This window comes from Entamoeba invadens (genome assembly GCF_000330505.1).
Source record: "Entamoeba invadens IP1 unplaced genomic scaffold scaff_1105074724939, whole genome shotgun sequence".
Lineage (NCBI taxonomy): Eukaryota > Evosea > Mastigamoebida > Endamoebidae > Entamoeba > Entamoeba invadens.
The window spans coordinates 50,437-62,170 of NW_004440180.1; the positions used below are offsets into that span (position 1 = coordinate 50,437).

Consider the following 11,734-nt stretch of genomic DNA (forward strand, 5'->3'; position numbering starts at 1 on the left):
TTAAATCACATTTATAATATAAAATCAAAAACAAAATATTGAAAAACTGAAACCATTAATGACAATTTTTAAATACGGTAAAACCTCACTTGAGCGGGCATTTTCAAACTGAAACTAAAAATAGAATTCTCTATTGAGTTGTAATTAAGGTTTGATTGGCTAAAATGCCTGCTCTTAAGAGAACGAAATTACCACACCCGCCCACTCTTGGGAGGTTTTACTGTTCAGTGAATTGATTAGAATAATAAATTTTTATTATTACAGACCTCTGAATAAAACAATAACTGAATTATATTTATAATTGAAAAGATGAATTATTTTATATTCCAATCACTTTATATTTGAACATGTTATGGTATCCAATGTTAAGATAAAACTGCTTTATAGATTTCTTGTTTCCAAATATTCATAATACATTTCTCGAACTCTTTGATCTAAAAATATTTTAAAAACAATTAAAAAGCATTTCACTATTAAAACATTTTTTGACAAAAATAGAAACCCTGTTTTAAACTCAATTTTTAATCTTGAAAATATTTATTTACAAACAAACTCACAAATTTCATTCGTCGATAAGTAAACACTAAATTTGGATTTTTGAAAACTTATAATTTTAAATGGAAGGGCAAGAACCAAGCATTTCTGTTTTTTCTTTCAAAACTATACCATCAACCCCAACACGTTCCAGTTTGAGTTCAATAACCAATTCACAAACTTCAAACACGCCCACAAGGGTTTCCAATAAAATTGAGATATTAAAAATAGCAACGAAGCCAACACTTAAACGAACTCGGCGGACGCGGAACAACAAAGGGAAGAAGACGGAGAGAGCGCTTCAAGCGAAGTATGAAGGGTTGTGGGATGTTGATGAAGTGAAAGGGACACTTTTGAAGTATGAAGAGGAAGTTGCAAAAGATTGTGCAGAGGCGCATCCGATTCCATGTGCTGTATTTTATGGGAATGACAAAGATGATGTGACAGACGATTCAATCACAGAAGAACAAAGCAATGAATTTGGAAGTGTGTTACAACATGTTAGTGATGAAGACAAAGAAGTGATGTGTTCACTGTGTGAGTTACTGAAAGAAGTGCATCCAATAATGAGTGACAAGAAAATTAGAACAGAAAGTGGAAGAATTCTGAACAACATCAGAACTTATGGGACGTGTGTTATGATGTGGAAGAAGAACATTTGTGACGAGATGAATGTCAGCAGTGTGGAGTGTGTGGTGAAGAGAATCGTTGATACACATCGAGACAACAAAACGATCAATGATGGGTTATTTGTGGATCACATGAGAATGTGTTACACCAAAATCATGTGTGGTGAAGTGTGGTGCTCAAGTGCGTTTGTTGAAGAAGAGAGAAACAGCGGGTTTTTGGTGTTTGATATGGAAATCATTCGTGTGATAGCAAAAGAAGGCATTTGTAGTATCGAGCGTGTTGTTGAGAGTGTCAATGTGTTATATTTGGTGATGAGTTTTGGCATCACAACAAAAAGTGGAGCGATTTCAGTTTTGCAACAAAGAGTGTCATTTTTGAAAAAAGCTGTTTATTATGGCGTCTTTTGAGTGTAAAATGTCTGTAAATGTGTGTGTCTTATTGTTTTATTTGGTTTTCTATTTTTTAATTAATTGTTATTGTTTTATTGATGAGTATTGTGTTTTAAAAAAGTGTTTAATTAAACTTGCCAAAAAATATCAAGTTAAGATTTTATATTTATCATCCTGTTTTTATAGAGGATTTAATGGTAATATAAAAGAATTAAATTTAAATTCAATTATTATGTTTCGTTGGACACTCTAATTGACAATATTTGTCAATGTGACGATTTGTTATACAAAACTTATATATTTAAGTTATTATATTTATAAAAAAAAATATTATTAAAAATTATATAAACAGTTTTTTAATCAAATCAAAATGAAAAATTTCTTTACACATTAAATTTTGCTAATTTAAAATAATTTAAAAAATTCAATTATAAAAAAGTGTAAAGTAATAAATACCTTTTTAAATGTTTTCCAAAATGTTAAATTCATTAAAATTTTTACCAATAATTCATTTTAAAAAACAGTAGAAAATCAATAAATAAAGTAATGTTGTTTAACTTTAAAAACAAAGTTTACATGATAATTTAATAACATAATTTTTTACATCAAGTTTACTTATGAATTGATATAGTTTATGTATAATACAACAATGTCATGTTGTTTTAGTTCAATTTAAAATCTAACAATCGGTTTATTCTAATTTTATTACTTATATTATGATAATATAATAATTTTGTATTAAAACGAAAATGAAAAACTATATCAATGTGAAATTTTTATTCTTTTTGTGTTAATACTTAAAACACACCAAGTTTATTTGAATTTTATTTGCAATTTTGAAATATGTATACTTTTATATGTTTCTCCTTTTGAACTGTGCGTTGTAATACACATATTTACAAATAAAAAAATATTTTATTAACTCAAGACTTTTCATTTTCAAACACCAGAATTTAGTTCATTGATATTAAGTGCTTATATACACAACAAATGAATTTTCTTATGTTTTAAAAAAACATATTTAATTATTTTTTTTATTTCATAAAAATTAATTTTTTTTGGATTAATTTTTTTGAAATTTTATAAATACAAAAAATGTTTTTAAATATTATAGTTTACTAATAATAAACTATAAAAGTGTGTTATATGACAACAATTAATTATTAATTTAGTCAAAGTACTATTCATAACCATAATAAAATTATAAATTCTAGTTTCATTCTAATTTGGTATTGCACAAGATATACTAAAGACAAATTAATTATTTACTTTAAAATGATATTATAAAATGTGTAAATTTTAATTAATGAAAACTAAAAAAACACGACAACATGCAAACAATTGGGTGGAAAGAAGGTCTCGAGGAGTTGAAATCAATGTTCCCCGACGTTGACCCACAAGTGATTGAACAGACACTTCGTGGCAAAAATGGGCACATGGAGAATACAATTGACGCACTTTTATCGTACCAAGAATGTGTGAAAAAGGAGTTTGTGCAAATAGAATTAAACTATATTTTATAATAAAAGAAACTATTTGTATAGTAAAGAGCTGACACAGAGAGTAACTGTTGACAGTGACGAGCAACTTGCGAGGCAAATCCAAGAACGTGAGATGGGAATGTACCGCGCGATGGGCGGGAAGAAGAGCTTAACTGAGTTAGAGAAGGATTCTCAAATGAGGTCTGCCGCGATGAAACAAGACAAAGAAAAGGTTGAAACAAAGCCAACACTCCAGCCACTTGATCAATCTCAACACGCTTCAAAACAGCAGAAAAAGCAGAAGTCCATGTGGGACGAAATTGGAAATAGCGTGAAGGGATGGTTTTCTCAGTCAGAGAGTTATACGTTTGTTTTTATTATAAATTAATAACATTTAACTATTAATTTTACTATTTGATGACTTTTTATTATTGAATGAAAAACTCATTGCCAGTGCACTACCTGAAGACGAAAGTGAATGTTTGTTTTTTCCACTTCACTCATCACATTTTATAGGTAATGGAAAACTCATTAACAGCGAAAAAAGACCGGTAATTCTTTAATTTATTTTTTGTTTGTTGAAATCTTAGAAGAGTTTGGTAATAGTTGTTTTTATAATTAAAAATTTATAAAATAAACCATTGAGAAATAATTTTATAAAAGATTTTCTATAAATAAATTTAATAAATCTTTAATTTATTAATAAAAGACATCAAAGAAAGTGATAAAAACAAGAATTTACAGATGTGGAACCAGAGTTTCGACAAGGACTATAGTTTCAACTATTAATAAATAATTTTTATACAATTATAAAAACTAAAAATACAATAATACTTTAAAAAAAAAAACGTTTAAAATATTAATTTATAATAAATAAAAAAACTTGTTTTTTTAATTCAAATAGTATTAAAATAGTGAGTCGAAACCTTAGTACCACATCTATAATCTCGAAACTAAATTAAATTAATTAAAATAGGTTTGGAGCATTTCTACAGTTTTATCTATCGTACACCTCTCCCTAATTTTCTCCTTCCAACAATCTTCTACGATATTAAAAAGATGTTCCGGCATATCTAAAGGTTTTTTAAGTCTATTACCATTCGTCACAAACTCGGCGATCTTCCAAGGGAATTTGAATTCACTCTTTGGATACGAGTCGCCCCACTTGAAGCACTCGAACATAGTGATTCCAAAGGAATAGACATCAGCTGGTTTCTTGTACTTCTCTTTCTTCAAAACCTCAGGCGCCATATATGTTGGAGTACCAACACCTTTAGTGAATGTCATGTTAGTCATCATCATATTGACATTTCTTGATGACCCAAAATCAGTCAATTTGCCATTCACTTTAACATTCTGGTCTAACGACACAATCAAGAAATTGTCTGGCTTAATGTCTCTGTGTAAAATGTCGTTGTTGTGTAAATAACTAATTCCTCGAGCCGCGTCTAAGCAAATTTTCACTCGCAAATGAAGCGGCACGTCGTTTTTATTTTTGTGTTTCATTAAGTCGTTTAAACTTCCAAATTGAGCGAATTCAGTGACCATACAGATCTTGTTTGGTACAAAGACGGCGCCATAGAAGTGAATAATAAACTCACTTCGAAACTTGTCCATCATCTTAATTTCATTCTCAAACTCCGTGATGTTCTCATTCTTGATTTCTGAGCCATTCGTTTGTTTCATCTTCTTAATAGCAACATCGTTTCCTCGGTACTTTCCTTTGTAGACAATCCCAAAAGAACCTTCCCCAAGTTTCTTAGTTTCTTCGAGTTCTCTGTAATTCAGTTTTGTTGAATTTTCAGTTATTGTTTCGACTGTTATTTTCTGCGTCGTTTGAATACCGCTTTGGATGTCGAGTGCGATCACCATAATGTCTTCTTTAATTTCACAACAACACAGCGGCTTGATGTAAAGCTCAAACTCACACGCTTCCCCTTTCTTCAGTGTTACTAAGGCTGGGATCGTTCGGATCTCATAATAGTCGCACCCTTCTACCACTGAAAATTGTAACTTGATTTTGTGGCTGGACGTGTTGCCAATACAAATCAAGTCTCTTGTGTCTTTGTCAACTGGAATGAGATCCTCCCCGTCTAAATCAAATTTTATTTTTAATTTGTTTGCGACCAAATTGTCGTTCAATTTTGTCATCGAAATGTTCGAGCGCGCCATCACAAAGGTGCAGATGTTTCTTGTCTTCTTGTTCTCCTTGTGTTTGTTAATTACTTGTAGTGTTATCAGAACTACCACTAACGCTATTATAAGTAATAGAATAACTATAGTAATTGGAATACCTACAACAACTCCATAATTCACTGCTTTGACACATGATTCACCGTCTTCCGAAGGTTCGTGATATCCTTCACATAAAGTACACTTCGAGTTTTCTGCTGAGACACAGAATTCGATTGTTGAATACAATTTACACACAGAATCCACCAATACATAGTCTTTAGATGTACACATGTTACACGTATTAAGACTTGTGCATTTTTCACAATGTTCCATGCACTTGTGACATCGTCTTTTCTCTAAATAATACCCAACAGAACAATTGTTACAACCAGTTCCAGTGACTTCTTCACAATGAGTTAAATTACTCTTTGGAAAACACAATTTGGACTCTTCAGGAAGAGCAAAATAGTCGTCTTTACAACTCGAGCACTCATCACTTATTAAACACGTCTTACACGATCCATCACACTCTAAACAGTCTTTGGACACTTTGTAGTAACCGTCATTACATATAGCACACCCAGCTCCATTCGGAAGTGTTAAACTACATGTTATTGCAAGTTGACCTGAGCTTTGACATTCCATGTTTAAGTTCAAATAATATTGCTCGGGACATTTAGTGCAATACGTGGCGTTGTAACAACTCTTGCAATTTTTGGTACAGGGGAGACAAATTCCATCAGAATTATAATAAGTGTCTGCACAACGGAAACACCCCTTATTTGTCCGTTCTAAACAATTTTCAGTGTTATTTTCTTCTGTTTTTGCATCACCCTTTGATGTATCATTTTTATTTTTCTCTGCATTAAAAATGGATTCTGTTATATCAAAAGTTGTTGTATTCTCCTCGAGAATAGAATCAAATTTTTCTTTGCAAACGCCGTCTTTCAGTTGGTACAAATCAGTGCACTCAATACACTTGTCATGTTTCACATCTTTGTGTTTGCACTTCTCTTCAGCATTAATAGAGTGGCAGTAGTCATATTTTCCTTCTATATTAACAGAATCCGTTTGATAAAATCCATCAGCGCATTGGACACATCCAACTGAAGTGGCTCGAAGACAATTGACGTTCTCAACAGCAACGCATTGTGTTGGAGAGTACACCAAATACCCATCAACACACTTTTGGCACGTCCCTCCATTACACGTCTCACATTTTTCGACTTTACAAGTTGAGCATTTTCCTTTGATAATTTCAGTGGAAAGTTGTGAACATTTGACACACAAATTATTTGCTATTTGAGCACAATTTGCGTCTTCTGTACATTTAAAATCTTCGATGTCGATAATACTTGTTGATTTGCAAAGATAGTCGAAATACACATTATTATATAAAGTACATACACTCCCAAGATTTCGACATTCTTGACATGTATTATCATTCCTTAAAAATTGTCCATTTGGACAGCCAAAGTAAACAGTGTTTTGTATAAGACTTCCATTGGTCTCTACTTGGCAAGTCACATCTATTAAATTGTAATTATCGTCACAGGAAAGACACTCAGAGTGCTCAGAAAATACCTTCTCGTATTTGCAATGAGCCACGCGTTGTTGACACTGAGAACCAACTGCTATCATTTCAGTGCAATCACAAGACGTTGTTGTTATAGTGTTAGGCGATGAACATGTTGTTGGAGTCACGCACGTTCCATTTGTGATATATCCCATTTCTACACATTTAGTACACCGACCCTCACTAAGTTGAGTCACACAATTGGAGTTAATTGGCACACATTTCTTTGTATTGTAATAAGTACCTTCTGCACAGAGCACACATCTACCATTCGTGTCTGGAACATATGGTGCATAGCATTCAATACATTTCGCCACATTCAGAGAAGTGGCATTACAGTACTTGCAATTATCAATACGATCAATACACTGCGCACACGACGATTCTGTATTTTTGAATTCACCAACTGCACATGTGTTACAAACTCCTCCAGATAAATAATAGGGGTGGACACATGTAATACACTTCTTTTCTGTTGTACTGCAAGTGTCACAATTTGGGATAACATTACACAAATTACAATTGTTCGTGTTCTGGTCGAGGAAGTACTTGTTTTTACATGTAATACATTTTTCATTCTTAAAGGTGCTCGAACAAATTACACAATTTGAATGCAAAACATCACATGAGACACACTTGGAAGTGTTTGTTGGGTTATACACGCAATTGGAGGTACATGCAAGACACTCTCCAGTTGTTACATTACATTGTCCATTACATGAACTGTCACATGATATGCACTTCTTCTCACTTGTTGTTGAATAAGGATACATGTTTGGTTTACATTCAACACACTTTCTTTCAATTGTTGAACACTTCTGACAATTGGAGTCAAAATCCGAACACAATGTGCATGTTGAACTCACTGGATTTGTTGGTGTATAACTTGAAGGACACGTAAAGCACTTTCCATTCTCTGTATTACACAGTCCTGAACATGATGAATCACACTCTCTGCATTTATATCCATTCGTAGAATCCGGGTAATGATTTATATTACATTTAACACATTTTTGGGAATAATCAGAAGCACAAGTGATGCAATTTGAATCAAAAGTGGTGCAAGTTATACATTTTGCACTGACTGGGTTGGTAACAACAAACCCGGCATTACAACTGCTGCAAATACCAGTTGTTGTTGAGCATTTGCCTTGACATGATGTATCACACAATTTACAGACACCATCACTTCCTGGATAATAACCTGTTTTACATATTAAACACTTTCTTGAGTAATCTAAAGAACAAGTAGAACAATTTGAATCAAACGAAGTACAACTTTGACACGTATAACTGGAGGGGTTTATTAAAACGTAATTATTTTTACATCCAGTGCAATACCCATTTTCAGTGTTACAACGACCACCACATGTAGTGTCACATGCTTTACACTTGTAGTCATCAACTGTCTTAGGATAATACCCAGAATTGCATTTCACACACTTTCGTGAAGTGTCAGAAGCACATGTAGCACAATTGGAGTCAAAACTGGAACACTTCTCACAGGCACTACTCCCGCCACCAACTGCTACGTAATTGTCTTGACAAGTTACGCAATTTCCATTTGACCCATCACAGTTGGTACACGTGTCGTTTAATACACAATTAACACATTTGCCGTTTAAGGCGTATTTCTTGTTTGTGCAAGAGATGCAATTTCGTGAGAAATTAGAAGCACAGGTGTTACAGTTGTCATCTAAGTCTTTACACATAACACACTTTTTGGGATCAGTTGAAGAGTAAATGTAATTAAAAAGACAACCAGTACACGCACCGGTTACTTTATCACACTGTTTGTTGCAAGTTGAATCGCACGTTTGACATCTTCCGTTTACTAAGTAACTGCCCGCTTTACATGAAATACACACTCTGGAAAAATCAGTTGCACACGTCTCACAATTTGAATCAAAAGAAGAACATTCTTGGCATGTCAAACCCAGTGGTTCCAAATAGACGTAATTTGATTTACATTGAGTACACTTGCCAGTCGTTGAGTCACACACATTGTTGCATGAAGTGTCACAATTTCGACAATTTTTTGAAGATGTCAAGTATGTGTTCTCTTTGCACCTTTTACATGTTCTGGTACTATCGCCAGTGCACTCATCACACAATGGATCAAAAACACTACAATTTACACATGTGGTTGATAGTGGAGAAGTAATGACATACCCAGAAATACACGTGTCACAAAATCCATTATTCGAACGACACATCCCAGTGCAAGTTGGGTTGCAATCGGTGCAGATGTTATTACTGGGGTACTTCCCTGTGACACAGGCAATACACGTCCTTTCATAAGAAGCTGAACAACTCTCACAATTGGCAATTACTGTGTTACACAATTCACATGTTTTTCCCTTGGGAGAAGTGAAGACACGCCCGTCATTACAAGCAATACAAACGCCATTTGTTGCGTCACATGTTTTACAAGTGGAATCGCAAGGTGTACACACCCCATTAGTGTCCGGGTAATACCCAGACATGCATGTCGTGCATTTCCTTTCAAAAGTAGATGAGCACTTTGAACAATGCGAGTCGATAGAAGTGCAGCTCACACACTTTTTGGTGTCTTCTGTAGAAAAGACGTAATTTTCTAGACATCCTTTACAGTCTCCATTTGTCGTATTACAATTTTTGTTACAAGTTGCATCACATGTTGTACACATAAAATTAGTTGGACTTGGATAATAATTTGTTGTGCACTGCGAGCACTTTCTTTCATTGGAAACGCACGTCACACACGCACTATCAAACGAACTACATAACAAACACTCTTTGTCCATTGTTGTTTTTGGCACGTAATTTGTAGCACATCCATTACATATTCCAGTCACTTTATCGCACCCATTTCCACACGAAGAAGAGCACGAAAGACACTTATAGTCACTCGCGGTATTTAAGTAATACTTTGTGTTACATTCAATGCATTTTCTTTGTGAAGTAGTCGAACAAATCAAGCAGTTTTTGTCATACGTTGTACAACTTTCACAATTGGGACTGATTGGTGATGTAATAACATATGCATCAATACAACTATTACAATTTCCAGTAGTGTTGCTACATTGATTTGCTTTACAAGTTGTTTCACATGTTTTGCATGTACCAGAAGACAAAGGGTAATACCCAGTGTTACATGTAATGCACTTCCGTTGACCGTTAGTACCACAGGTCGAACAATGATCATCAAACTCCCGACAAGCTATACACTGAAGTGATGCTGGATTTGTAAACACATACCCACTATTACACGACTTGCATATCCCAGTCATTGGATCACAATCTGTTGAACATGTCGAGTGACAAGTCACACACTTGTGTGTTGGTGGAGAAGGATAGTACCCAGTGCTGCACTCAGTACATATTCGAGTCGAATTATCAGCACATTTCGAACACTTTGAATCAAAGTCAGTGCAACTCTGGCACGTCTTTTGTGGCATTTCAAAGGGAACATACGTCGATTTACAAGTAATGCAAATACCATCCGTTTTAGAACACTTTAAACAACTACTTTCACACGGGACACATCGATTTGTTGCAGTGTTAATATAGTACCCCTCTTTACATAAAATGCACTTTCTTGAAAAGTCGGTTGCACATCTGTCACAGTTTGTATCAAAAGACGAGCACAATTCACATGTAATAGAGTCTGAAAGTCTCAAAACGTAATTATCAGAACATGAAGTGCAATATCCGGTTGTAGTACTACACTTTTTAGAACAACTTATATCACACTCCTTGCATTTAAAAGGTGACGTAGTAGCTGGGTAATACCCCAAATTACACGTCTCACACTTTCGTGCTGTTTTTGAACAACTTTGGCAGTTTGGATCATAAGAACTACAAAGTTCACAAGATACACTTTCTGACTCTTTCTTGGTGTACAAGGCTGCACATTCAGAACAGATTCCATTGGTTTGACTACACTTTGCCGAATTACATGAAACGTCACAGGACGTGCACTTCCCCGAAATCAGTGGGTAAAATCCAGAATTACAAATATAGCAATTTCTTGAAAAGTCGGGCGAACAAGTCAGACAGTTTGAGTCAAAAGAAGAACAACTTTCACACTTTTCAGACAGTGGGGTGGTAAACACATATCCACTCAAACACGACTTGCAATTACTCGTAGTCAAATCACAATTGCCTCCACACGTGGGGTCACAATAGACACATTTTTCTGCATTGAAGATGTGATTTTCTTTGCACATTTCACAAGTGTCTAAAGTTGTGCAACTCAAACAATTTTCACTGCATTTGTAACACATGAAATTGTCTAAGTAATATCCAGACTCACATTTTTGACAGATCTCCAAGTGACTTGGGTCACACGTTTGACAGTGAAGATCAGTGCATTTCTGACAGAGAGAATTTAAAAGGGTATATCCATCTTCACATTTAGTACACGTGCCAGATGTTGTAGTTGAACATTGTTGTTCAGAGCAATGTGTTGGGCAACACTGATTCTCTTTTGTTAAGTAATTGTATGGGCGGCACGTAAATACACACCCCTCTTGGTCTTGTGGCAAACATTGAGAACCAGTCGAACATTGAGCAACACCATATCCTTCTTTACACTTCGAGCACGAAGAAGAGAAGAATTGGCACTTCTCACAATTTTCAATGTACACACCAAAACACAATTTGTCGGACTTTATGTGACTTTTGATGCGAGAAATTGAACCGATAAAGTCTTGTGTGGAGACTTCGAGTATAGAGTCGGGTGTACTATGAGTGAAAGAGTATGACTTGGTATATACATGATTGTACTGAATTTCTGTGTTTGTGAAAATCAAATTTGAGTTATTTAAAACAACGTCAAGAGTCTTGAGAGTCTCACTAATAGAAAGAAAAATGTCTGTTTGTACCGAACATTGAAGAACAACAGAAGTCTCATTTGGGAAAAATAAAATTCCCTTAGAATACACAAAAGTATGTGAAAAGCACAT

The 11,734-nt window shown here is 34.4% G+C and overlaps 3 protein-coding genes across 3 annotated transcripts; 2 read left to right on the forward strand and 1 right to left on the reverse strand.

The window, feature by feature from the left end:
• Positions 1–617: 617 nt before the first annotated feature.
• Positions 618–1,571, forward strand: EIN_418050 (hypothetical protein; the record flags this gene model as incomplete). The annotated part of the gene is made up of 1 exon (XM_004254679.1): positions 618–1,571. One exon carries the CDS (start codon positions 618–620, stop codon positions 1,569–1,571), a length of 954 nt encoding a protein of 317 aa, XP_004254727.1.
• Positions 1,572–2,884: 1,313 nt separating this feature from the next.
• On the forward strand, positions 2,885–3,589 carry EIN_418060 (hypothetical protein; the record flags this gene model as incomplete). The annotated part of the gene is made up of 4 exons (XM_004254680.1): positions 2,885–3,042; positions 3,116–3,400; positions 3,489–3,514; positions 3,573–3,589. The coding sequence occupies 4 exons, from the start codon at positions 2,885–2,887 to the stop codon at positions 3,587–3,589; spliced, it is 486 nt and encodes a 161-aa protein (XP_004254728.1).
• A 408-nt stretch (positions 3,590–3,997) lies between these two features.
• On the reverse strand, positions 3,998–11,734 carry EIN_418070 (protein serine/threonine kinase, putative; the record flags this gene model as incomplete). The annotated part of the gene is made up of 1 exon (XM_004254681.1): positions 3,998–11,734. One exon carries the CDS (start codon positions 11,732–11,734, stop codon positions 3,998–4,000), a length of 7,737 nt encoding a protein of 2,578 aa, XP_004254729.1.